Source organism: Xiphophorus couchianus, chromosome 11 (genome assembly GCF_001444195.1).
Source record: "Xiphophorus couchianus chromosome 11, X_couchianus-1.0, whole genome shotgun sequence".
NCBI classification, from domain to species: domain Eukaryota; kingdom Metazoa; phylum Chordata; class Actinopteri; order Cyprinodontiformes; family Poeciliidae; genus Xiphophorus; species Xiphophorus couchianus.
Window position 1 is genome coordinate 31,730,904 of NC_040238.1, and position 26,357 is coordinate 31,757,260.

General features: G+C 37.6%; 1 protein-coding gene and 2 long non-coding RNA genes across 5 annotated transcripts in view; 2 read left to right on the plus strand and 1 right to left on the minus strand.

Moving 5' to 3' along the window:
• The first annotated feature begins 503 nt into the window (after window positions 1-503).
• The window catches only part of LOC114153742 (AP-2 complex subunit beta), a 32,077-nt gene continuing 6,223 nt past the window's right edge, over window positions 504-26,357 (plus strand). Inside the window, exons 1-20 of one of the 3 annotated variants that reach the window (XM_028032489.1) lie at window positions 504-649; window positions 2,992-3,046; window positions 3,207-3,312; window positions 4,039-4,174; window positions 4,766-5,011; window positions 5,140-5,330; window positions 6,781-7,002; window positions 8,351-8,471; window positions 8,801-8,896; window positions 10,177-10,292; window positions 10,371-10,536; window positions 10,754-10,852; window positions 11,745-12,004; window positions 13,244-13,436; window positions 14,825-14,866; window positions 15,493-15,645; window positions 17,087-17,232; window positions 17,343-17,472; window positions 18,754-18,838; window positions 19,198-19,284. In XM_028032489.1, coding sequence (XP_027888290.1) covers window positions 3,010-3,046; window positions 3,207-3,312; window positions 4,039-4,174; window positions 4,766-5,011; window positions 5,140-5,330; window positions 6,781-7,002; window positions 8,351-8,471; window positions 8,801-8,896; window positions 10,177-10,292; window positions 10,371-10,536; window positions 10,754-10,852; window positions 11,745-12,004; window positions 13,244-13,436; window positions 14,825-14,866; window positions 15,493-15,645; window positions 17,087-17,232; window positions 17,343-17,472; window positions 18,754-18,838; window positions 19,198-19,284 — 2,632 coding nt within the window. In that variant the 5' untranslated portion in view covers window positions 504-649; window positions 2,992-3,009. Of the gene's footprint in view, window positions 650-2,991; window positions 3,047-3,204; window positions 3,313-4,038; window positions 4,175-4,765; window positions 5,012-5,139; window positions 5,331-6,780; window positions 7,003-8,350; window positions 8,472-8,800; window positions 8,897-10,176; window positions 10,293-10,370; window positions 10,537-10,753; window positions 10,853-11,744; window positions 12,005-13,243; window positions 13,437-14,824; window positions 14,867-15,492; window positions 15,646-17,086; window positions 17,233-17,342; window positions 17,473-18,753; window positions 18,839-19,197; window positions 19,285-26,357 lie in introns of those variants that run through there. The other 2 variants (XM_028032491.1, XM_028032492.1) reach the window with 2 other exon arrangements.
• LOC114153767 (uncharacterized) lies at window positions 12,827-23,342 on the minus strand. Its single transcript, XR_003597404.1, has 4 exons — window positions 23,237-23,342; window positions 22,105-22,107; window positions 16,907-16,911; window positions 12,827-12,837 (listed from the first exon to the last, which is right to left on the minus strand). It is a non-coding gene; the product is annotated as an uncharacterized LOC114153767 (long non-coding RNA).
• On the plus strand, window positions 21,363-25,458 carry LOC114153763 (uncharacterized). Its single transcript, XR_003597401.1, has 2 exons — window positions 21,363-21,903; window positions 23,184-25,458. It is a non-coding gene; the product is annotated as an uncharacterized LOC114153763 (long non-coding RNA).

Here is a 26,357-nt window from a genome sequence, read left to right on the forward strand (position 1 = left end):
TTGGGGCATTTTTTGTCTTTCTTTTTCTTTTTTCACATCCAAGTGTGCACTGTGTAGGCCTATTATGATTAAAGGTCATTATTTTTTAAAAACTGAAACATTAAGAAACGCGACTTGAACCTGTTAAATATGCGTAACTTTGCATTCCAATGAAAACGGGTTCTTAAAGTGTTGCGTTCAAAACCGTGGGACATTAGTTCTGACAGCAAAAATATGCTTAATTAATGTGAAAAAGATAAGAATTCCTGTGTACCTCTGAGCCCAGACTAGGGATGTTGTTGTTAAAAATAAACAAGCAAAAAGATTTTGGAAACAAACATCTTTGAGTTGTTTAAAATGTTAAAAACATTTAGTGAAACTTTCGCTAACTGTTAAATCTACTAATTTGTAGAATCAAATATTGCTCATTTAAAATAAGGCATTTGTATACAATCTTGCTGTCATAAACAAGCGCTACAAACGTTTTTCTGTATGCTTAAAACAGAACAAAAATCTGAATTCCGAGGCTTTTCCGTCAGTTACAAAGGGAAGTTATCCGATTTCTCTCGACTGTGAAAGCACCATTCTCCATCTTCCTCTGAAAAAGGGAAGGGACCAACCTGCGTCCTGCTGCACCCCATTGAAAATTGTCTGTTACTTATTCTAGAAGGTAAGTAAATTATCTCTTTGCTAAATATTATTATGACACCATTTCATTTTTGTGACTTTTGTGTCAGTCAGTGTGTTGATCTGTATATTGTCTTTGGTGCATTAGCGTATGTCCTGTCAGCAGGAGCAGTGATGATGGAAACTGGGCCGCTGCTCTCTTTCCTCCCGTTTTGCGTCAATTTTAACACAATCTTTAACTGAAGCCTCTTCGCATTGCTCGGTTAAAAGTTATTAAATCGAGAAATTAGTCTGACGTAAAGCTTTTGGTCACTAGTTTTGAAAATAATTGGAGATGGCGGTGCTCTTAGCTTGTAGCTAAGAAACAACGCTGAAGTTCACATACGATTTGGAGCTTTCTATTTGACTTAAAGGCTAATTCATTCTTTTTGTTAGGAACTTAGGCTACATTTGATCAGATCAAAATGCAATGATCAAAACTGGCTCGAAATATTTACTATATTTCAAAATGCAGTGATCAAAACTGGCTTGAAATATTTACTATATTTCAAGATAACTTAATCAGAGGAGGTGGAAAGGCTATATTTGGGAAAAGACAAAAGAAACACTTTTCTGGCAATTAGCTCACCTCAGACGGAGTCCTGATTATAAATCACAATATTGTGAATCCGTACAGATTCCTCCAAAGCACACTTTTATAAGCAGTGAAGAACAATGTAGTCTGGGTATGACCTGGCAATGTATTTCAGATTGCTCACAAGAGCTGATTGTTTTAAAAACAGCGAAATAGCCCTTTACCTGATGTGTTTAATCAGACACTAACTTCAGCGCCGCAGCTAGTCAATGTTAGCAAGGTGGGAGGGTAGAGGTTGGAATAAGTTGTTGCGAACTGGAAATTTCGTGAAGGTTAAATAATGTCACAACCTGAAACCCTTTTAACCATCAAACACAATAATTCGGGGCTACAGAAATTATGTAGGGATAAAATAATGGCGTGGACGGATGAGGGAAATAGCCGTTTAATAAAGACACAGGTGTGAGGTGTAACGTTATCAACGTTTCGCTCCCCTACCCACCTTCCCCCCCACTGACATGTCTGTGACGCAGTACCAATAAAGTGCAATAACGTGAGAAAGTAATCCACATTATTTAGCAAGGAGAGCGATCTGAGTGGCAATGTTGGTGTTTACCAAAATTATTTATATTTTTGTCTGCCGCAGTCTAAGCATATTGTTTCGCTTTGAATCCGTTGAATCGTTTTTTCATTTTGCATATTGGAAGTACATCTACAGTTAAAACCAGTAGTTTATATACACCGAATAAAGAGACACGCGCACATTTTTTTTCTTGGTCTGAAGTTAAATCAGACCAAGCTTCTCTTGTTTTAGTTAGAATTAGCAAAATTATTTCTACTTGCTAAATTCCACAAAATTGAGAAAATAACATGTTATTTATTTAGTAACGCATTCTACATACGTTTTCCTTCTACTACTCTCCATAATTTGTTACACTTGGGAAACACCACTCTAAAAATAGTTTATTTAGCTGTGACATTTTGTGGCTTAACCTGCCTGTGTAGATTGTCAGAAGGTTTTCTATTAAACGGTTTAAAATTAGTCCCATGTAGTATTTTAACTTCCAGAGAAACTGAATTCTGGGTTTTGTTAAGTCAAAATTAACATATTCCCTTCTGTTAACAGAAATAAATGTTTAAATAATGCATTTATAAAATATTGGCGAAGTTATTTTTTTTCAATGTACAGAGAGCTAAAACAAACAGGACATAATGTGCCAATTAAAATGAATTTAAAATGTTATTTTCTTTTTCAATTGTTTTTCATTTCTGGATATTACATTAAAAATTACTGGGCATAAAATGTCGTGGAATGAAGCTGAACAGTTAAACAACTCTGATTTATGATATAAAATGTTTTTGCCATTCCAAGCTGATGTATTGAAAATAAGCTATGGTTTAAAAATAGTTTTCAAGAGGACCAATTTTCAAGACCATGAAAATTTGGGCCAATATCTAATATTATGATATTAGTACTGCCATTATGGGTGATATTTATGTATTTTATATGCATTTCCCTGACACCCCATACTGTTGCGCTGCATCACTATCACAGTCACATGACCAGACAGAAACCACATGACCAACCATCGTCCCTCACCCCTCTGAAACACTAAAGATGGATTTAAATATCAGTTATTAATATTGGTGAAGTTTTTTTTGTCAAAGCTATATCAATATAGCTTATAAAAATAAGTGACATCAGCCGATACTGATGTTAATAACAATATATTGTGCGCTGCATCCCAAGTTTTTAGTTAAATATTAACTAACTATAACGATTTCTTATCTTTGCTTTGGGTTCCTGGCAGACCACAAACACCACCATCATGACAGACTCCAAATATTTCACTACCAATAAAAAAGGTGAGTATAAAAATTTTTATCAAGACAGTTTTTTTCTTTAAAGAAGGGATCTGTTTTTTTTTCTATGAAAACCTTTTTTTCCTTTAGACTTAAAGATAAAGAACACTTTAAAAATAAAAAAAAGTAATTGTCTTTCATGTCTATGTGTTTCATCTTTCAGGGGAGATCTTTGAGCTGAAGGCAGAGTTAAACAATGAGAAGAAAGAGAAGAGAAAAGAGGCAGTAAAGAAGGTCATCGCTGCCATGACTGTTGGCAAAGATGTCAGGTACACCAACAGACTGGACTTTGCATGTTATTTGGGCAGTTTCCATTCATCCATTTTCTGTACACCCTTGTCCCTAGTGGGGTCAGGAGGGGTCACCACCATCGCAGGGCAACGCAGGGACAGAGAGGACAAAGAACCGTGCACAAACTCACATCTAGGGAGAATTTAGAGAAACCAATTAACCTGACAGTCATGTTTTTTTTAACTGTGGGAGGAAGACAGAGTACCTGGAGAGAACCCACGCATGCACAGGGAGAACATGCAAACTCCATGCAGAAAGACCCCAGGTTGGGAATCAAACCCAGGACCTTCTTGCTGCAAGGCAACAGCTCTACCAACTGTGCAATTTATCCTTGCTAAAAAAAAAAAAATGTAATCTCCAAAGGATGATGCTGCCACCACCACTATGTTTTACTGTGGGTATATTGTGTTCATAATGATGTGAAGAATTTATTTTTTCACCACAGTTTAAATATAAGCCAAGAAGTGCTTTTTCAGCAATATGCCAGATTTTATAACCACCCATCACATAAATATATTTCAATAAGGTTTAGTCATCACAGTTTTTAAGGTTAAGCTTGGGAGAAAAACTGGTGACATTTTTCTCCAAGGTATTTTCAAGATATCTCAGCTCTTTTGATCCCATTTGTTTGACTTTAAATAAAACATGCAAGAAACAATATTGAGCCATCAATGTTATCTAACCCCAGTTGTATTTGTTCTCAGTTCTTTGTTCCCAGATGTGGTGAACTGCATGCAGACTGACAACCTAGAGCTGAAGAAGTTGGTCTACCTCTACCTGATGAACTATGCCAAAAGCCAACCTGACATGGCCATCATGGCTGTGAACAGCTTTGTTAAGGTAAGACTTTTACTTTAGATTAAAATTAGAAAAGATTAAAAAAATGTAAATTTAGCTTGCACAAGAGAGAGTACATGTCACTATGCTATCGTTCTGGACAGCTACATTTGTGTCGGGTCCTTCTGGATACAAACTTAACACACTTTAACCCAACAGTAGCTGTGTTTCCATTGACTATATAATTGCCCAAATTGAAATGACAAAAACACATTTGCTTAACGGAAACAGGAATAAAAGAAAAAAAAAAAACTCAAATTTTTTGATAATAAATTTTTGCATTAGGAGTAGGTGCTTTTTTGGCTGTATCAAAATGACTATTTCACAAAAATGCATTGGAAATTAGACACTCTTCCACACAAGTCATTTGATCAATAACTGGATGCTAATAGTGGTAGGAGGATGTTAGCATGGAATGTTTAAGTGTTTATTAATTTTTTATTGCATGAACAAACTTATTCATGTGTAATTTTAATTACTTTTCTTACTTAATGGAAACGCCACAATTGAGAATTTTTAATTTTTTTTTACATTAGCAAAATATCAACAGTTTTGTGCGCATGTGGTGTGAGCAAATGATGTTTCTCTTTACAGGACTGTGAGGACCCCAACCCTCTGATCCGGGCTCTGGCTGTTCGCACCATGGGCTGTATACGGGTGGACAAGATCACAGAGTACTTGTGTGAGCCACTAAGGAAGTGTCTGAAGGATGAGGACCCATATGTGAGGAAGACGGCAGCTGTTTGTGTGGCAAAGCTCCATGACATCAATGCCCAGATGGTGGAAGATCAGGGTTTCCTGGACTCTCTGAGGGATCTCATCGCTGACTCAAACCCCATGGTTGGCCTTCTTTTATTTTATTTTATTGATATACTTAGGGCTACATTTGTTTGTGCCCAATCAAATAAAGTTGTTTAAATTTCATTCATGAAACGCTGTGTTTTACAAGCTTGACCGTCATCCCACAGGTTGTTGCCAACGCAGTTGCTGCTTTGTCTGAGATCAGCGAGTCTCACCCCAACAGCAATTTGCTGGACCTGAATCCCCAGAACATCAACAAGCTACTGACGGCCCTCAACGAATGCACAGAGTGGGGACAGATTTTCATCCTAGACTGCCTGTCCAACTACAACCCCAAGGATGACCGAGAGGCTCAGAGGTAGAGATCCTGGAATCCTTAAAAGGGACCTATTGTCCAAAATTTATATTTTGCTCATTTCTGTACTTCTCTTTGGGTTTCTGCTGCTTCTGAAAATAGCATAAACGCTTAAAAAACCACTGTCATTTTTTTTGGCAATAAGTTGATGTAAGCTCCTTTTGGACTGCACAGCCTGACCCAGGCCTGCCTGGTTCCAAACCGGGCTGAGCGTTTTTGCATTAGCACTTCCAGCCCAGTCCCACCCAGCTCCCTGGAACCCCTAGAGCTGCAGTTCCAACCGGGCCGGCCAGACGGGGCTCGTTTGGAGTTAGCTGTTGATTACTGCGTTGGCAGGACAGAGACAAGTTTTCTTCCAGATCTCTGAGTCAGAGTAGCTTTTTTTTTTTTTAAAGATTTTCGCAATGTGTCATTTTAACATGCAGGGTCTCGTCATCATCTATTTTTGTAAGTTTTTAAATGATAATAATAACATATTCAATTGCGTTTTTCTTTCAGTTACTATGATATTCAAGAAGTTGAATTTAGGATCCACATCATGTCATCAGATAAAGCAGATAAATATATGTAACTTTTTCCCACAGTTGGGGAGAGAAAAAAAAGTACACTGACATTGGTCCCACTAACAGCATATAAATAATAAAATTAAATGATCCAGTTTAATTATGAGCTGTTCATCTGCAGTAACCTGAACGTATATAATCTTATAACTTCCTGGTCTGTTTTGGTTATACATAGTCAAATATCTCAGGGTTTTGAAGTTGATCTGGAGGATGGATCTGCACTCTGTGCTACACTGGGATTACAAGCGCACTTCAGCTAAACATTTTAATGGTAAATGTAAATAAAATTTTTCCAAATGTTGCGTTCAGAAGTTGGCAAGGCTCTGAACAAGGTAATTTTTGCATCTTGTGTCGCCCCAGCGGGAAAAATTCTGCAAGCCCTACAGTGCAAAAAGGGCTCGAGCAACCCAAGCGGAGCTGGTTTTATGGCTGTATGTGCTGTAAAATGGCAGCTGGAAAACACAGGAGTTTTGTTGTTGACTTATCATCCAGAGAACACTTTATGCATTCTTGTAGGTTGTGGAGGAGGCTCCATTTCTGCTTTTCAAAGATGTGTGGTTGTATGATTGCACATCTGTTTGGGTAGGCGTGGCCAGCAGCAGCTTATTTGGATTTAAAGTGACAAGAGGCCCCAAAACAGCTCATTTTGAAAGGAGCTCAAAATAGGGAGAACTGACCAACTGAAATCTGATTATCTGAGAATGATTTTGTGCAAAACAATGTAATGAACATGTGTTTTACAGCCCATAGACATATCCTAACCAGTTCAAGCAAGCATAATAGGCCCCCTTTAACTTAATCCGTGTTTAATAAAGATTGTTTTTGAGCCAAACTATGTCTCGTTCCTCTCTGAACTCATGCTGAGATTCTTCCCCTGTTGTGTCTCAAAGCATCTGTGAGCGTGTCACTCCTCGGCTGTCTCACGCCAACTCAGCAGTGGTCCTGTCTGCCGTCAAGGTCCTGATGAAGTTCTTGGAGCTCCTGCCAAAGGACTCGGACTACTACAACACATTACTGAAAAAACTGTCTCCCCCACTCGTTACTCTGCTGTCTGGCGAGCCAGAGGTCCAGTATGTGGCTCTGAGGAACATCAACCTGATTGTTCAGAAGAGGTATGAGATCGACATAGCTGTTTGAGCTTGATACATTTTAGGGTGGAAAGCATTAATCTGATTTATCGCAATAAATTAATTATTGAAATCATAGTTGACTAATTTAGTTGACGTATATGGCATATATGAAAAATATGTATATTTTGCACTTAAGTTAAAAAAAAAAAGAAGAAAGAAAACAAAGAAAACTTTTCTGTAAATGTGTTCTACCCAGAGGTTCTCAGGTGGCAGTTTTAGCTTCACCTGGTTCAAATTCTTTTAACCAGGCACATTTTGCTATCCAGTTATTAATCAGTTTATTCAAGAATAATCAAGAAATTCACTCTACATTGTATTGATGTTAAGTTAAGCAGAACGGACTGAGCTTTTCACGCGTTATTGTTAATATTTTTAGCTGCAGATGCAATGTATAAAAAGGCTTATATGGTTAAATGAAAAATCTGCAGAATGTGCCCATATTTTTACCCCAATAATTTATGACTAAGATAATCTCTAGTTGCATTCCTACTGCAACTAGCAGTAGAGACTTTTGAGATTAAGTCTCTCAACATGAGCACAGATTTCCCACACACCTTTGTGTAAGGCACTTTTCCACTACACCACCTCTAACCGGTACTGTTCTGGTCCACCTCAGCAAAGATTGATTTTCCTTTAGAAATCTGGCACAGCTCTTCCTAGTTCTTCTCAGATTTTGGTACCCACTTCAGGGGTAGTACCAGCAGCAGGGTACAGCACTGCATTCATTGATTGGTTTGTGATTTACATCACTGAAAAGTGCAAACAACATAATTGTGAGCGTAATTATGAGTGCACATGCATAAACTCTCTGACGGAGCTGCTGTTTTGCGCAGACAGTGTGAAACACTGGAACTACGTAATATTAGCTTGTGATGTGAATTTTATTTTTCCTTTGGATTAAAAAAAGTAAAGTGGCTACTAGTTTACATCTTACCTTCAGCACAGCGCCAGAAGGTAATTATATTTATATGTATAATGAGGAACAGAGCGTCTGATGGAAAAGCTCACTGCTGGGGTAGAACAGAGCTGCACATTAACTGTTTAGTGCCCAACTTGACAGTAGAAAAGTGCCTATATTGAATTTAAGTGTTAGAGTTAGGATTTGTACAAGGGAAAAAAATTATCAAAAGTTGATCAAAAGTATTTTTTTTAAAGGCATTTTTCTTCTTCCATCGTTTAAGTTCTAAGTTGTTTTATGTTCTGTCATAAATTTGTAGCTTCTGTTTTCATAATGAACTTTTGTTTTTATGTTTTAAAATAAACAAGAAAACTTCCAACAGCGCCTAATGTGTGTGTGGGCGTGTGTGTGTTTGTGTTTTTTTTCTTGCAGGCCTGAGATCCTAAAGCAGGAGATTAAAGTGTTCTTTGTCAAGTATAACGACCCGATTTATGTGAAGCTGGAGAAACTGGACATCATGATCCGCTTGGCCTCTCAGGCCAACATAGCCCAGGTAGATTCCATAAAGAAAACACATTATTGTTATTTAAAGGCAGGCTCTATTTTCAAAATAAAAAAAATAAACGTTTATGAAAAGCAGTTGGACATTACTGACCTTTAATATTGTCCAACAAAAAATTTCACTGACTTGCTTCTCCTCTAACTTTGCAAATATATACTGCCATTTTCCAAAAGAAAAATCTTGAAAATACAATCCATTTTTTTCAGTGCTTAGGCAGATGTGATATTTTGATTAGTTTAATGTTTCAATGAAAATATTTTTTTCTTGTATTCCTTTTGCTCTATGTATAAGGTAGGAGTGATATTTTTGGACTCTTACAGGTTTTGGCTGAATTGAAGGAATATGCCACAGAGGTAGATGTTGACTTTGTGCGTAAGGCAGTACGAGCCATCGGACGCTGTGCCATCAAAGTGGAGGTGAGAAGTGACTGCTGTCACCTGATCTATTTTTTTTTCCTGAGAAGCCACCAGAATGAAATAATTACTAGCTTAACAGGTACTTACTTAGTCTGTTAAAACCTTAGAAATCCAATCTTCTTCTAGTCAGTGAATGCTGACGCACCAACAGGTCTTGGTGACAGTGACTTTTTTATGTTGGGATTATTAGTGAGGGCTATAAGGCTGACATTTTATAGACAATTTTTAAAAACACAAGGAGACACACAAAAAGGTGGAAAAGTATTTTCTATGGCGGTATGCCAGCTGTCCAAGACACTACTGAGAGCTAGACGCCAACAGATAATTCCAAGGCTGCAGCAAAGTTGCTTTGTTTTGTCTCTCTATGCTGTGTCTGTTATGGAGCTTGCTTTATTTAGCAGCTTTTTGGAAATGCACACAAACATCAAGTTAAAGGACATTTTTCATTCTACAGCGAATACACACAGAGACCTATGTTAATTATTCTAACCCCTTTAATCACTAACATTGGAGGCTAAAATTGGCTTTAGTGGCAACACCATGATGATTTTGTATTAGGACTGGGCGATATGACTTAATGATAGAAATTCAGATCAGTTGGTGTAGTTCTGTCTTTGAAATAGACCCAGTTGTTTGCACCATCATTTCAACATTACTGACAATAATCTGATGCTGATGTGTTAAAAGATTAAATATAATCTCTGAAACGTATACCAAAGTTTGCACAACAGTCGTCATTTAAACCTTTTGTTTTTTGTGTTGGCGTTCTCAGAAACTTCCGACTTCATTTTGGCAATAATACGATTTCATTCTGTTAATATTGTGACTTTACTCTCATAATTAAAAAAAATTTGCCTGGTCTTATTCTGTAGAGTTCACCTGAATTCAACGTCCAAATAAATAGAAGCTGTAAAACATGCTTGTCTAACAAGATGGCGGCTTTGGGCACACTGACCAGTCCACTCCTATGGGAACCCAAGGAAATTTGTAAAAGACAAATCCAAATATTCCTGAAATTAAATCTTAAAATATCAAACAATTTATTAATGGAGAAAATTTATTTATTGCCCAGCATTATCTTGTCTTTGTTTTTAAAATAACAATCAAACACAAACGAGGTGAACAGATAATAAATACTCCAGTAAGATTTTTTTAGTAGATGTATTTGTCTGGCCATGGCTACAAGCTCTGAAGTGGACTCACTGAAAGGATCTACTGTATTGTTGTATGTTAGTATGATTCTTTTGCATTGAGGATGTGTGTGTCTTTTGTTTCTGTAGCAATCGGCCGAGCGCTGTGTCAGCACTCTGCTGGACCTGATCCAGACAAAGGTCAACTATGTGGTTCAGGAGGCTATTGTGGTCATCAGGGACATTTTCCGCAAGTACCCTAACAAGTATGTGAGAACATCCTGGCTTACATCACCTGTCCAGTTATCTTTATGTCTAACCACTGAGATGTTGATGTTCTTTAGATATGAGAGCATCATCGCCACGCTGTGCGAGAACCTGGACTCCCTGGATGAACCTGATGCTCGAGGTGCCATGATCTGGATCGTTGGAGAGTACGCCGAGAGGATTGACAACGCTGACGAATTGCTCGAGAGCTTCCTCGAGGGTTTCCACGACGAGAGCACTCAGGTGAGTTGATTAAAAAGAAGGGATGTACAAGTTCTTGTGAACTTCGCTTTCATCTCCTTGAATGGGCCAAAAACTAACTCGGATAGTTGTAGTGAAAGCTAACACGTTTACTAGCCCTTTCAAAAGAAATCAGTGCATCTCGCTGTTTACATTCTGCATAATTCCCCTGCTATCCATTACATCTATATACAGTTTTTTTCTTTGTTTTGCTTTGCAGGTACAACTCACTCTTTTGACAGCCATTGTGAAGCTATTCCTGAAGAAACCATCAGAAACTCAGGAGCTGGTGCAGCAGGTCCTCAGTCTGGCCACTCAGGTTAGTGTAGTTTCTGTTACAAAGTCAGTTCTACAGAAATTAAATGGATTACTCACTTCATAAAAAATTATTTTGGTAATTCTAACTGACCTAAAACAAGAGAAATTTGTTCTTCTTTAACTACAGACAGCGAGAATAAAAGATGTGCTTGTCTTTTTGCTTGGTGTATGTAAACGTCTGGTTTCAACTGTATGTGTGATTTAAACTTTAGCAGATGTTTTTCAAAACTGCATATTTAGATTTGTGACTATGAAGTAGTTTTGTGTACACAAAACAGTTACTTTAAAAAATGTCTTGTTTTTGTTATTTCCAATATGAATTGGAACAGGGAGTAAATATTTTTCCCCTATTTGTGTTTGAGTTTTATCTTTTATTCTATGAACCACTTATGAACAACAGACTTTCACACCTGCTTCACAGAATATATTTTCTACTGAGTTAAGACTTCTCTGTTATGGTGGAAAATCATTATCACAATTTTGTCACTTCAAAAAATAAAAGTAAACACATATTAAACCTTTGTGAATGTGTTCTTAGTGAACTCAGAAGTGATGCTCAGAAATTTCCCCTGTCTGGTTTCTCCAGTCTCCAGTCTGAACAGGTCAGGTCACATCAGACAGACCAGAATCTGCAATGACCAGTGCTGTCTGTGAAACTGTTTCTTTATTGTAAAAGTCTTTGGAAAGTTGAGAATGTTTTTCCAACATCACAGATTACTAGGTTAAATCCACACGTTAACAAAATTCATAACATTAGATGATTTTAACATTTGCATGCTGTGGAAATATAAAGTGTGGCATTAATTTTTTTTCATATGAAAAATGCTAATCTTATCACCTGCACAGTCTTCTTACATTGAGATTTATTTCAGTTTTTTTCTTTCCCCCACCAGGACTCTGACAACCCAGACCTCCGTGACAGGGGCTATATTTACTGGCGCCTGCTGTCGACTGACCCTGTGACGGCCAAAGAGGTGGTGCTGTCAGAAAAACCCTTGATCTCCGAGGAGACTGACTTGATTGAGCCCACGCTGCTGGACGAGCTGATCTGCCACATTGGCTCCCTGGCCTCAGTCTATCACAAGCCGCCCAGCGCCTTTGTGGAAGGAAGTCATGGAATCCACCGGAAGCACCTTCCTGTCCAGCACAGCAGGTCCAACACAGAAAAACCTGAATAATTTATAAAGATCTCAGTGTTGCTTTATTGGTTCTCATGTTGTACAGGATGTCCGAGCATACCTCAAAAGTCTTACATTTATTTTCTAATACGAAGGCATTAAAATGTCTTAAATGTATTACAGAAAATGTAAGTTGGCCTTAAATACAGTAATCGCTGGTCTTAAATTTTGTTGTGGCAGAACTATTTAATCTTATATATTCTATGCAGGTTTTATGAGACTTTTTAATCAGACCAAAGCTGTAGTTGTGCACAGACATCTTCACTCACTGCGTTCTTTGATTCAGTTCGGTTAAGATTACTGCTAACAAGCTGCTAATACTTTCTTGCTATCTAGTTTGCTTGCTAACTAGCTGGCAAGCTAACAAACAAGTCATTAGCGCCTAACATATGGCTCATTACTAGTAGGCATATGGCTCTCTACTTAGCTAGGTAACTAGAAAGCCATTTTCATGATGTGAGGAGCACACAGTTGTTGCCAAGAGCCACAAAAATAACCCAGAATGTTAGAAGAATTATTATCAAGGTTCATTTACTTATGAGTTTATTTTAACAGTTATGTTTTCATATTATTATTCTGTTTTATGTTTACTTTATTAATCTTTTGTAGTACATTATTAACTTTGTTTAGGATGTTTGCCTGGAAGCTAAAAACGTTAAAACATTCATGCGGTATCTGTTTCCTGTGAAACTGATTGGTTGTGGTCAGCCTCATGCCCTTGTAAGGGCATGTCCACAGAAGGTTCCAGAACACCCTATAGTAAAGATCGTTGGTCAATTTTCTGTGTGACTGTGTGAAGAAGCCCAACCTCCTTTTTATATACATAATAAAGAGGAATGCAGAGAAAGATCTGGTAGAGTTGGTCACAGACAGTGTTTGACAGCGGCTATCGGCGTCTGTTTTCAGCTCTCCTATTCTGCAGAAAAGTAATTTATGTCTCTGGTTGATTCTTTGCAGGTTAGGACCTAAAATAAACCTATCACAGAAAGGTCACAGTTTTGGTCCCCTGAATTTTTTTATACATCTGTTGTGATGTGTGAACATTTTATTCTTGATGGGTTTAAAAAGGTCTTAAGTCTTAAATTTTAGTTGGTAAAGCCTGCATAAACCCTGTTGTATATATTCAGCCTCGAGTCAGAGACTTCACTGATATTTTGAATGAAAGAAGTTGAAATGTACTATCTCTAACCACTTCTCCACTTCCTCCTGTACAGTATTGATACAGGCGAGAGCCCCGTGAGCGGTGGTCCAGCTGCTGCCATGGACCAGCCACATGTGATTCCCAGCCAGGGTGACCTTCTGGGTGACCTGCTAAACCTTGACCTGGGCCCTCCTGTCAATGTTCCCCAAGTCTCCTCCATGCAGATGGGTGCAGTGGACCTTCTGGGTGGAGGCCTGGACAGCTTGGTGAGCTCAGTCACACAAATAAGTTACTTTTCCACCACCTGATGGGTGCAACGTACCACTTAGATTTTACTGTTGTACATAAACACTGACTTTTTTGCTGTTAACACCTTTATGAAGTTTATTTGTTCATGATGGGGTCCAGTTGTAAAACTGGATGGATTTCAGTAAATTACAATTTCACTGAAAAGTTTAAGTAATGTAATACAGAAAGTGTAAGGTATTATGGATTAATTGCACACAGATTAATGTTTCAAGGGTTTATTAATGTTAATATTCCTACAGTTAATGAAAACACCAGTTCTGTTTCACTGAAAAATTTCAAACCATTACTTTAGACCAATAAAGATAATTTATTTTTAATATAAAATGTTATGGCCATGTAAAAGTATCATCTACAACCATGCTTTTACAACTGTCTACAACATCCACAACAAGGTTAAACCACAAAAATCTTATTGCTAAAGGAAAATGGCTGTTCAAAGTTATTGATCCAGACATATTAACCACTTGTAGAAAGCAGCTGGACTACATGTCCAAGATGGCCTACGGATCATATTGGAAGGGCTTTGCCCTCGTCTTGTGGTTGTAATTATACCTAATTATGTCTAAATTATCACAATTGCATAGTAAGTAATTAAATTCATAGTGCTTTGTATTTAGTTCAACAATATGCTAAATTGTTATTGACACCAAATCAAATAACCACTTTTGTTTTTATAATTCTAAATAAATGAATGTAGTAGGCAGTTAATGGGGAATTGAGTGAAAGGGGGGAAAAATGCATTACATTTTTTTTTCTAATTGTATGTTAAATTTTTTTCTTCCACACAACTTTTCAACAGCCTGCTTAGATAAAACTCTCTGAAAATCCATCTTATTTAGCAATGAGCCCTTTGTTTAAGTAAAGGGCCGTTGTTGATGATGATGCTGCACATAAATGTTCTGGAGTCAAATTTTTTTTTTCATTAATTTGATGTACCTAAATGTTCTGAGAAGGTATATTTGCTGTTTTTGTTAGCTGTAAGTCCTAATCATCAGAAATTTAAATATTACTCTGCTCGTAATAAATCTTTTAGTTTTACTTTTTGAATTTTATAGAATATATTTTTTTGAAATACAAGAGTGACATTGGCTCATAATTTGATGCTATGTTAATCTCAATTTTACATTTAACATCTCAGAATGTCTAGAAGTCTTAGTAGTTTTGCAGATTTATTATTGAGGTAATATTTTCCCAGACAGTGAGGGGCTGCTCTTGATGGCTTGCGGTTGCTAAGAAGGTCTCCGTTTCTGTCTTTGTTTGTGTGTGTGTGTGTGTGTGTGTGTGTTCGGTCTTTCTGTGATGTTTGGATGCTGTCCTTGGGGGCGTCTCCTCTTCTCTCACATAGCTTGGGGGAGACCTGGGCGGAGGTGTTGGGGGAAGTCCAGCAGTAAGTCAAGCCCTTCTATTTGGCCGTCTTGCTGCATGCTGCATGCATCTTGAACTAAACTCTCACTGCACTCTTTATGCTTTCATTGTGTTAGAATCTTTTATTGCTTCACGCCTGCGTGCACTGCTTGAAAATGTCTTGTTTTGAATCATTTTGGCCTATTTTAAAACAAAATTTATGACTTTTATTTCAGTCTTATGATCCCAGTGAGTTTGTATTTTATACTGTTGAATATATTGTTTACTAGCATTAGATCAGTTTATGAAAACTCTTCATTAATGTTAAATTGAGTTGGGTTGTATACTTTGTGTTATTAAATGATTTGAAGTAAATGTTTTATGATTTATGGGCTAAAATACTCAGATGCACATAAAAGGTGTTTCTCAGAATTAATTTAGGTCTGCTTTTATTTTTGCTTTGGCTGAGTGTTCAAATATTATTTCCATATAATCATGCTTTCTTTTGCCAGTGACCTAACATCTAATATTCTTTGTGTGATTTCTTTATGTTTTCTTCTTGGGCTTTTGGCATATTTTTGGTGAAGCTGCATAGGAAGCTTACTGAGATGGTTTTAACTAGAACAGTGTATTTTCAGTTTTTGTGCTATTGTCTCGGTACTCCTTTAGGTGGGACAAAACTTCATTCCGTCATCCGTCCCCAGCACTTTTGCTCCGTCACCAACTCCTGCTCCTCCAGCAGTCAGCAGTGGCCTCAATGACCTGTTTGAGCTTTCCACAGGCATGGCCATCACCACCGGAGGCTTCATAGCCCCAAAAGCAGTGAGTACACACAACTTTACCACACATGCAATGATAAAAGGAAAGAAAGAGTGTAGTGTCAAATTAAACCGAGTTTATTGATGCTAAAAGGATTTGAAAAATTTTTTCTAGCTAGATTTATTTTGTTAAAGTTATATTACATGGTTGGTTTAATTTGTTTAGACATCAGTGAATGTTTTGGATTGAGTTTGGTTTTGTACTTAAAGTTGTGATATGTAAATTTAGTAAAAATATGTTTTTTTACATATTTTTTAAAACTGTCACTGTTTGGACAGTACAACATGAGATGCATAATATGAAACAAATCAAGCTCCTCTGCCTCATCCCTACTGCCACTTGCAGAAAAACACCACTCAGTCAGAAACAACCAATCAGAGTCAGGAGAAGAGTCTAAGCACTGTCATCATGATCGCATATGTGTTGTGCAATGTCTTTATGGCAGAGAAACAACTTATCATAACAGGAAAACTGTTTATCCGCTGTCACCAGTTACTGAAAGAGCAGTTGCACAGAAAAGAGCAAGGCGGAGGGTGTGAGCAACACTTGCCAGAGGGTGATTGACACTTTTGGGCTGGACAATATGGTTGAAAAACGTATCATGATATAAGCATTTCATATGAATCGATATTGATAATTATTGAGTAGTTTTTTGTTTTGAATATCTGAAATACTGCCAAACTGGTGGCATGACCTTTCCTGTTTTATCCACAGTTCCGACCCCAAGCGTAGTTTATTTCTAAGCAGTTATGAGGAAACCTTAACCTACTGCTGCTCAAGTTACTCAACATTTGTTGCTAGGTAACCAAATAGTGAGTGAGTGAGTGAGTTAGTTGATGTCACCAACCTGGCTTAGTCGGTTGTGAGAGTTTCAGCAGCTTAAGTCTTTCCTCTGCCTACATCCTCCACAATGCTTTGCAGTTCTGGATCAGGGTTCTGTGAATATTCTATTTATTGAATATTCTATCAGACATATTATCTATTGATATTGATCATGTGCGTAGCTTGATATATCTATTTTTGATTTATTGCCAAGCCCTAACCCACTTTCATTTTTACTGATTTGATATTAATCATGCTTGAATGCTGCTGGATTTTTTTAGGAGTAAGTCATGGAGTCTTCCAAATCTAGTATAAAGGTTAATAAAATGCTTAAAATATATAGCTCTAAAATTATTTTTTTTTTCTGGAGTAAAAACTGTAGAAACATCTGACTTTTTGAGTCTGTCTCTTCAGCGAAGGATAAACGTAAGACACAAAGTACAACAGCTCAGTTGGTAGGGAGGGTGCACCGTGTGCTAAGGCTATATTCCTCTATACAGTCTTTTTTCTGCATATCTTCCCCTTCTCTCTTCTCTCTCCACCCTCTTTCTTGTCAAATTGTCATTCAATAAATGTCACTAGAGCCAAAAAAGTCTTTAAACCAAAAGCTGCTTTTTATCAGGTGTGGCTTCCTGCAGTAAAAGCTAAGGGACTAGAGATCTCTGGAACATTCTCCCGCCGCCAGGGCCACATGTACATGGACATGTCGTTCACCAACAAGGCACTGCAACACATGAACGACTTTGCCGTCCAGTTCAACAAAAACAGGTTTGTGAACTGGAGGAGAGGAATTATTTTTTTCAGGCACTAATTCACAAATGTTTGTGGAAAAGTAGCAGCCGAATAGCACCAGGTTTAGATTTCTGTTTTTGTTGCAGTTTTGGTGTGATCCCCACCAGTCCTCTGCCCATTCACACTCCACTGATGCCCAATCAGAGTATCGAGGTCTCCCTGCCTGTTAACACCATTGGGCCTGTTATGAAGATGGATCCGCTCAATAATCTGCAGGTACAGGAGCATTTCCTCACAAAATGCTGGTTGATCACTATCAAGTGACTTTTGGTTGGTCATCATTTAGATCAGGGATGTCAAACTCATTTTCATTTTGGACCATATAAGGATAGTGAATGTTCACATTGGCTGGTTATGCCAAAATGCATTGATAGAACCCACTATCAAACTGCTGAAATATTAATAACTATTTGATTATTACTTCTTAGAAATAAATATTAATCATTTCTAGGGCTTTCGTGATAAACGGTAAATCAATTAATCGTACTATAAATTAAAACTATCGACGTCATTTCAATTATCGGCATTATCGTCTCTTCCGGCCTTTTTCTCTTTCTGTTGATGACACTGAATTAAAAAAGGCTCAACTCCGGTGCTCTCCACTGACCCTCCCTTCCTCATTTCCTTAGTGTAAAGCCCAGCGCAGACGACACGATCTTAGAGCTGTCAGCCGATTGTCGGCCCATTTTCAAATTATTATTATTTTTTTTTTCGCTCCCCTTTTTTTTCCCTTATCAAAATAACAGATTTTGTTGTGCTAACTTAGAAATATTTGAAGACAATTTTGCAAAATTCAAGTTTATGTATGATATTAATTGTGACTCTTTTCTTCTTTGTTTTTCTTTCTTGCCATGTCTATTACAAACTGTAACTTGACAACAAGTGAGGCTAAGGCAGCAGTGTTGTAAAAGTAAGAAATACTTACAGTACTTTTAAGTAAGTATTTCTTAAAAGTAATACTGCTTTACCGCCACCTGCTTTACTAAAGCAGTGGTGTTAAAGCAGTGGTTTACTGCTTTACCACCTGCTGGTGGAAGTTGGCAGTCACGTAAACCTAATGTTTTTGACAATTTTTGGGGCTAATTTGCAATAAACTTATGTGCATTAGCATGAAAATATGCGGGGTTTGTTGATTTATGCATAAATTTCCACGGTCACAGAATCGTGACAAACTGGAGGGACTTAATGATGTTAATATGACATCTACAGTCTAGACAATAATATAAAAAGCTATGGCGGGCTGGATTTTGACCTTGAGTTTCACAGGTGATTTAGATTGTGAAATAGTAGCTTTTGAATCTAAGGATCACTTTATTAGGTAAGAATTATTTGTTTAGTAAGCTGAACTTCACTCATATAGTGATGTGCTGGACAGAAAATGAAAAACTTTTTATTTTTGATTTTATGTATGAAGATGCATGTTTATTACACATTTGTGCTCTGTAGTCTCCAAAATTATTGTCTAATGCTCTTTCTCCTCTGTTTATGTGTGCACAGGTGGCTGTAAAGAACAACATTGATGTGTTCTACTTCAGCGTCCTCATCCCTCTGAATATATTCTTTGTTGAAGATGGAAAAATGGGTATGATTTTATCCAATTTGCTGATGCTGTGCAATAGACGGCAATGCATCTTTAATCGTACTTGTTGAAAATACTAAATTAACAAAGAAGTAAAAATATATACATGTTCTATAAAGTGTGGACTGAAATCATCTCTGAGATCCAGAAAGTGAAGCAGAGTATAATCAAATTTTATCATTTCAAGAGATGCCTAAAGATGACCAAAAATTTCAATCTTATATAATTTAAAAGTTATAATTAACTCTTATGTGTGTGCCTTGCCTAAAATGATAAGAAAACCTACATCTTCCTTACAAATATTGGATCACCTTGTAAAGTAATCAAGATCTATATTGATGACTGTGTCTTATTGTTTTCAGAGCGACAGGTGTTTCTGGCCACCTGGAAGGACATTCCCAATGAGAATGAACTCCAGTACCAGATCAAAGATTGTCACCTTAATGCTGGTAGGCACCGCCATTCATGTTTTATTTGCATTTTAGTTCTTTGCACACTTTGAGTTTTATAGTAAATACTGGAGGCCCTTTACCAAAGATACACTGAACAGCTGATTTCAATCACTAGTTCTTGCTAGTTCAGCTTATGCCGACTTGATGTTTCAGGGTTTTGAGCAAAATTAGCTTAAGATGTCTATCATCGGGGCGTGCTGTGGTGGCGCAGGGGGTTAGCACGCCCCACGTTTGGAGGCCTTAGTCCTCGACGCAGACGTCGCGGGTTCGACTCCCGGTCCCGACGACCTTTGCCGCATGTCTTCCCCCATCTCCTCACCCTCCTTCCTGTCTGCCTACTGTCAAAAAAATACGAGCCACTAGCGCCGCAAAAACTCTTCGGAGAAAAAAAAAAAGGAAAAAAAAAAAAAGATGTCTGTCATCTTAAGTTACATTTCCATTTACCTTAAAAGTTTGCAAATTGGAATTGCGCAAATTTGCTTAATGAAAACATACCGATTTTGAAAAAACACGTTTCTTGGTGAAAAGTTTTTTCTCTTTTTTCTAAGGTGGTTTTACAGCTCTTTTAAAAGTACTGTATTTGAAACTAGTGCAATGGAAACGGTTCTTTCGCATCACCCAAGTCATGTAATCAACAACCAGATATTACTACTGAAGGAAAAGATGAAGAAGACGATGTTAAGTATACGGAGGTGATGGCGCAGTATATTTTTTGATGACATCGTGTGAACAGACTTATTGATGTGTGATTTTAATTGTTTCTTATTTGAAGGAAACACCACAATTGTAAAATTGTGTTTTTTCTACATTAGTGGAATAAGTTTTGCGCACATATAGAATGGAAACACAGCTGTATATTGGTCATTAGCATGGTTAGAATTAATATCAGCAAACTTGAGTCTCTGCATTTTCTCAAGAACAGTGAAGTCCGTCGAGGTTCAGGTTTTTTTTTATTTTTTTTTTTTTATTACAGCCAAAACATACATAAACATCTCACTATGGATACATATTGATCAATACACTCAGTACATTTACACAAAAATAGAAGTTCCAAAATTACAATCCAGCAGTTCCAGTCTTTTTTTTTTTTTTTTTTTCAACAGAAAAGAAAATTAAATTTAAACCCCCCCCCCTTCCCATCTCAGCTCAACGTCAACCTGATGGAAAATAAAATAAAAAATATACTCATCAGATATGACTACCCATACTTATAACCAACACAAAATTCAGCAGCAGGCACCTTCAATTGGGCAAAACTTCCAAGTTTGAAAAATAGGAAAGAAAGCATTGCCATTTTTGGTAAAACTTCTGTGTAGACCCTCGAAGGGTGTGTTTGATTTTCTCAAACTTCAAAAAGAACATCATATCTTTAACCCAGAGGGATATTGAGGGACATTTATCAGACTTCCAGTGTAACAGTAAAGTACGTCTAGCCAATAAAGATGTGAAAGCAACAATCTCCATTTGAGCAGAACTTAGCACTAAGGTAGGGTTGAGGATACCAAATATGGCAACAAATGGACAAGGTTGCAAATTTACTTTCAGAACAGAAAACATAATTGTGAAGTAATTAGACCAAAAATTATATAATTTGGGACAAAGAAAGAACATGTGACCAAGATTGCATGGAGAGCCTTTGCATTTATCACATATATCCACAACATCCGGGTAAATCTGAGAAAGCCTAGATTTAGAGAAATGAATCCTATGCACAACTTTAAATTGAATCAAACTAAGACGAGCACAAGATGAGGAAGATCGTATTCTGTCAATGGCGTCATCCCAAATATCTTGGGTCAGCTGGATTCCCAACTCTTTATCCCATGCATTTCTGATTTTGACATTAGAATCAACCCTTAGATTTAAAATAAAACGATAAATCTTTGAAATCATACCTTTCTGAAGTGGATTATATGCAATAATCTGTTCCCAGGGCTGTTCAGGGGGTATAGAAGGAAAATTTGGGAAACATTTAGAGGCAAAATTCCGAATTTGTAAATAACGAAATAAATGCCAACCAGGTAAATTGTATCTGGAAGATAAATTTGTAAAGCTATCAAATACTCCTGATGTATATACAGTGCTGCTTGAAAGTTTGTGAACTAGTTGTGTAGTTTAGATTTTTCTTATTTTTAACCATGATTTTCTTATTTTCTCATTACCAGTTTTTGTATATGAAATGTCAGGTTTATGTTCATCGATTCCATTTGCTTGTTTTGAGGGAAATGTATGAATTGCAAGCAGACTAAATGAAACATGGAATCAGAGCATCTGCAAAAGTAAATGGACCACAGCTGCACTGGTAAAGACAATCCGGTAAAAGACTCAGGTGAAACACATGTGAGTGCTCAAGCAATCAACTAAGCAGACCAATCAAATGAGACATCCTTGGGAAAAGTTTTGAGGTGCACTGGTTAAATGGGAGAGGAAACCAACCAAACCACTGTTGTGTCAAGGCATAAAGACCAGATCAACAATGCCGAGAGGAAAGGTGACATCTGAGGACATCAGAAAGAAGGTGGTAACAGGCCATCAGTCTGGGGAAAGCTATAAGACCATCTCCAAAAGATTCCAGCTTCATCCATCCACTGTGAGACAAATCATTTACAAGTGGAGGTAGGCCTGTCGCGATAAACGATAAATCGATTAATCGTACGATAAATTAAAACTATTGACGTCATTTCAATTATCGGCTTTATCGTCTCTTCCGGCCTTTTTCTCTTTCTGTTGATGACACCGAATGAAAAAAGGCTCAACTCCGGTGCTCTCCACTGACCCTCCCTTCCTCATTTCCTTAGTGTAAAGCCCAGCGCACACAACCTTAGAGCTGTCAGCCGATTGTCGGCCCATTTTCAAAACCTGACAGACCACACATTACCCGACAGAAATTCTAGGTATAACGGTTCGATCGGGTTCGGTCTTGCGGTGTGGTGTCCAACAATGGCCACAAAATAATGGCTACAAGTCCAGTGAACTAATTTTAAAACCAGACATCAATCAATGCTTTACTACAATCTACCTGCAATGCATGTAACTAGTGTCAGCGTAAAGTCCTGACTGAATGAAAATCATTATAACCTATTTACGTCACCTTAACGAAGAACAACTGAAAAGTTACCGGGTTTATCAACTGTGGTAGTAATTTCGCTCCAACTCCTCCTCTTGTCATTTCTATATTCTTTGCATGTTGAATAAACATTAAAGTTGTTTCCACGTCGGCTGGACTTCGGGTTGCTCCGTGTCAGCTGTTTGGGATTCCCCGACGTAATTTCCCCTCAGAAAACACTGAGGAGAATCCTCGCTTTCTGATTGGCTGCCTGTCACATTCAACAGGCTGTGTTCTCGCTCCCAGTGGGGAAAACCCCTGATTTAGATCGGAGCGGCAACGACGATCTACCGTAACACACCACACACAATCTTAGAAAGACCAACGTTCTAAGATTGTTGTAAGGGGAAAAATAGGAGCAAAAAATCATGTAGTGTGAACTATTGCATCACGTAGTCGATGTGCCCATCTTCTCTATTTAAATCTAATTATTACTGAAGGGCAAAATAATATACAGACTTCATAATCTGCACTCTTTAGGTTGAATGCAGTATTTATTTACACTTTGGCTTTATGTTGTTTAGTTTTTATCAAGTACATTTTTTGTTAATGGAGACTGAGAATCCATTTTATTTTTGTTTTTGGTTGTTTTGTTTATCAGCTCCAGTGTTAAATATTCTTTTGAAAATAAAGTGCATCTATCTTTGGCAGGAAATCACATGCATTATTACGTCATTTCCATTAAATCGGTGTAAAAAGATCTTCAGACAATATTATCGTTTATCGCAATAATTTTTTGAGACAATTAATCGCTCAGCAAAATTTGCTCTCGTGACAGGCCTAAGTGGAGGGCACTAGGCATCACCGCAACTCTGCCCAGAAGTGGACGGCCGCAAAACTCACACAAAGAAGAACCAGAAAAATAATAATGCAGGTAAAGGCCAACCCACGCATCACCTCCAGAGAGTTGCAGACCTCTCTGTCAGCATCTGGGATAAATGTACATGCGTCTACAATCAGGCGAAATATCAATAGACATAGCATTCATGGGAGAGTTGCTAGAAGGAAGCCTCTGCTTTCAAAAAAGAACAAAGCCGCCCATTTAAACTTTGCCAGAGAGCACTTGGACAAACCAGAGGCTTTCTGGAAGTCCATTCTCTGGACGGATGAGTGCAAAATTGAATTATTTGGCCATAATCACAGGCGCCATGTTTGGAGAAAAGTAAACACTGCATTTAAAGAAAAGAACGTCCTCCCAACAGTGAAGCATGGTGGTGGATATGTGAAAGTCTGGGCCTGCTTTTCTGCCTCTGGACCTGGACGTCTCCATATAATCCAGGGAACCATCAATTCCCAGGATTATCAACAAATTCTTGACCAGAATCTCCTGCCAACAGTCAAGGAGTTGATGCTGGGACGGAAATGGATTATGCAACAAGACAACGACCCAAAGCATTCCAGCAAAAGTACCAAAGATTGGCTTAAGAGAAAGGAGATTCACACTCTGGATTGGCCCAGTCAAAGTCCGGATCGCAATCCCATAGAAATGCTGTGCCAAGATCTGAAACGAGCAGTACATGCCAGATGTCCCTCCAACCTCACTCAACTGCCAGAGTTCTGCAAGGAGGAGTGGACAAAAATCCCATAAAGCAGATGTGAGACACTTGTTTGTGGTTACAGAAGATGTTTAGTTGAAGTAATGGCTGCAAAAGGAGGTGCTACAAGGTACTAACTGAAAGAGTTCACATACTTTTGCACTTGGCAGATTTTCATTTTTTTGACAGATAAAATACTTTTGTTGAATAAATAATGAAAACATGTATCCTTTTTTCTTTGTTTCCCTTATTTGGAAGGTTTGCTTTACAATTTGAGATTTGGATGTTCATTTCACATGATTATTATAATTCTTCTTTAGAAAATAATGACCATGTTCAGGTGGTTCACAAACTTTCAAGCAGCACTGTAGGTCTCTTATTTGTTTTAAACCCCTATCATACCAAACTGAAAATGATGGGTCAGAAAGAGATGGAGGAAACAAATGGTTGTTAGTCAAGGGGCATAAAGATGAGGCACCAACAAACTTAAAACGCTTTCTAAATTGAAACCAGATTTTCAGTGTATTAAGAACAACTTGATTATTAGTGAATAAAGAGGGTTTTATAGGTAATGAAGAAAAAATTAGACCAGACAATGAAGACCCAGCACCCGAAGATAGTTCCAATTTGCACCAAGGAGAACTGGACGATTTTAACCAATAACTAATTTTTTGTATGTGCGCAGACCAATAATATGATTGAAAATCAGGCAATGAAAGTCCACCACTGAGTTTACATTTTTGCAATAATGTTTTACGAACTTGAGGAGGTTTCCTATTCCAAATAAACCCACCAATCAACCTATCCAAAGAATCAAAAAAGACTTTTGGCATAAAAAGAGGAATAGACTGAAATAGAAAAAGAAATGTAGGTAAGACATTCATCTTGACAACATTAATCCTTCCCAAAAGGGAGAGAGGAAGATTACGCCAACTCTGGAAATCAGACGCAGTCTTTGTAATAAGAGGCGAAAAGTTAGCAGAAGCAAGGCCAGATGAAGAACGTGTCACATTTATACCAAGATATTTAAATCCTGAGATTGAGTTTGAATGGAAAGTCAGAGTGTTGAATATCACAGGCAGTAGTGTTTATGGGAAAGCATTCACTCTTTTCACAATTCAATTTGTAGCCTGAAAAGGAGCTGAAATTATTTAAGATATGCAAGACAGTGGGGACAGAGGTAGCGGGATTAGATCCATAAAGCAACAGATCATCTGCATATAAGGACAATTTATATTCTGTCCCATTCCGAAAAATCCCTCTAAATGAGGGGGAAGCGTGCAATGCGATAGACAAAGGCTAAATTGCAATAATAAAGAGCAAAGGCGACAACGGACAGCCTTGACGTGTACCACGCCCAAGAGAGAAATAATCTGAGTATATATCATTAGTATGGACACTGGCTTTGGGAGATGCATAAAGGAGACGAATCCAAGAAACAAATGTATCACCGAATCCGAACTTCTTCAAAACCACAAACAAGTATTCCCATTCCACCCTGTCAAATGCTTTTTCAGCGTCCAGGGAAATGACCATTTCGGGCATATCAGAAGAATGCTTTGAATAGATGACATTAAAAAGGGTGCACACATTAAAAAATAATTGACGCCCCTTGACAAAGCCATTTTGCTCTTCAGATATAACCAAAGGGAGGGCCTTCTCCAAACGAGAAGCAACCAACTTGGCTAGCATCTTTACATCTGCATTTAACAAGGACAATGGTCTGTAAGAACCACATAAAGTTGGGTCCTTGTCCTTTTTGTGAAGTAAAACTATAGTAGCCTGTGTTAATGTTGGAGGTAAAGTCTTGCGTTCTAAAGATTCGTTAAACATAGCCAATAATAGTGGTGCCAATTTTTCTATGAACTTTTTATAAAATTCGATGGGAAACCCATCAAGGCCAGGGGCTTTGTTTGACTACAGCGCTTTTATTTATTTATTTTTAATAATTATATTTATTGGTTTTCAATGTTTTGACAAATAAACAAATACAATACAAGAACAAGAGAACAGTCCAGCTCTTATAGTTACATACCTGTGTATATACATAGGCATACACATACACACCAAAGAGAAAAGAAGGAAGGGAAAAAAGAAAAAGGAAAAAAAAAAAAACAATCAAAGACAAATGGTCTACACCAGAACATTTCAGGTCTTTACAATTCGGTCCTCCTCAAATTACAAATCCTCTCCAGAGAAGCACAGAAGTTTCAAATCCTACATAAGAAATTAAAGGCTCCCAAACTTTATGAAAGTTATCTTCTTTATCGTGCAGTTTGCTCGTTAAATAGTCCAGAGATATATAGTCCAGTACTATATTTAGCCATTGTGATTTACTTGGAGCTTTGTCAGAAATCCAATTCAGTACCACACATTTTCTTGCACAAAAAGTAAGCATTCTGTAGAGTTGACGCTGACATTTACCAGTA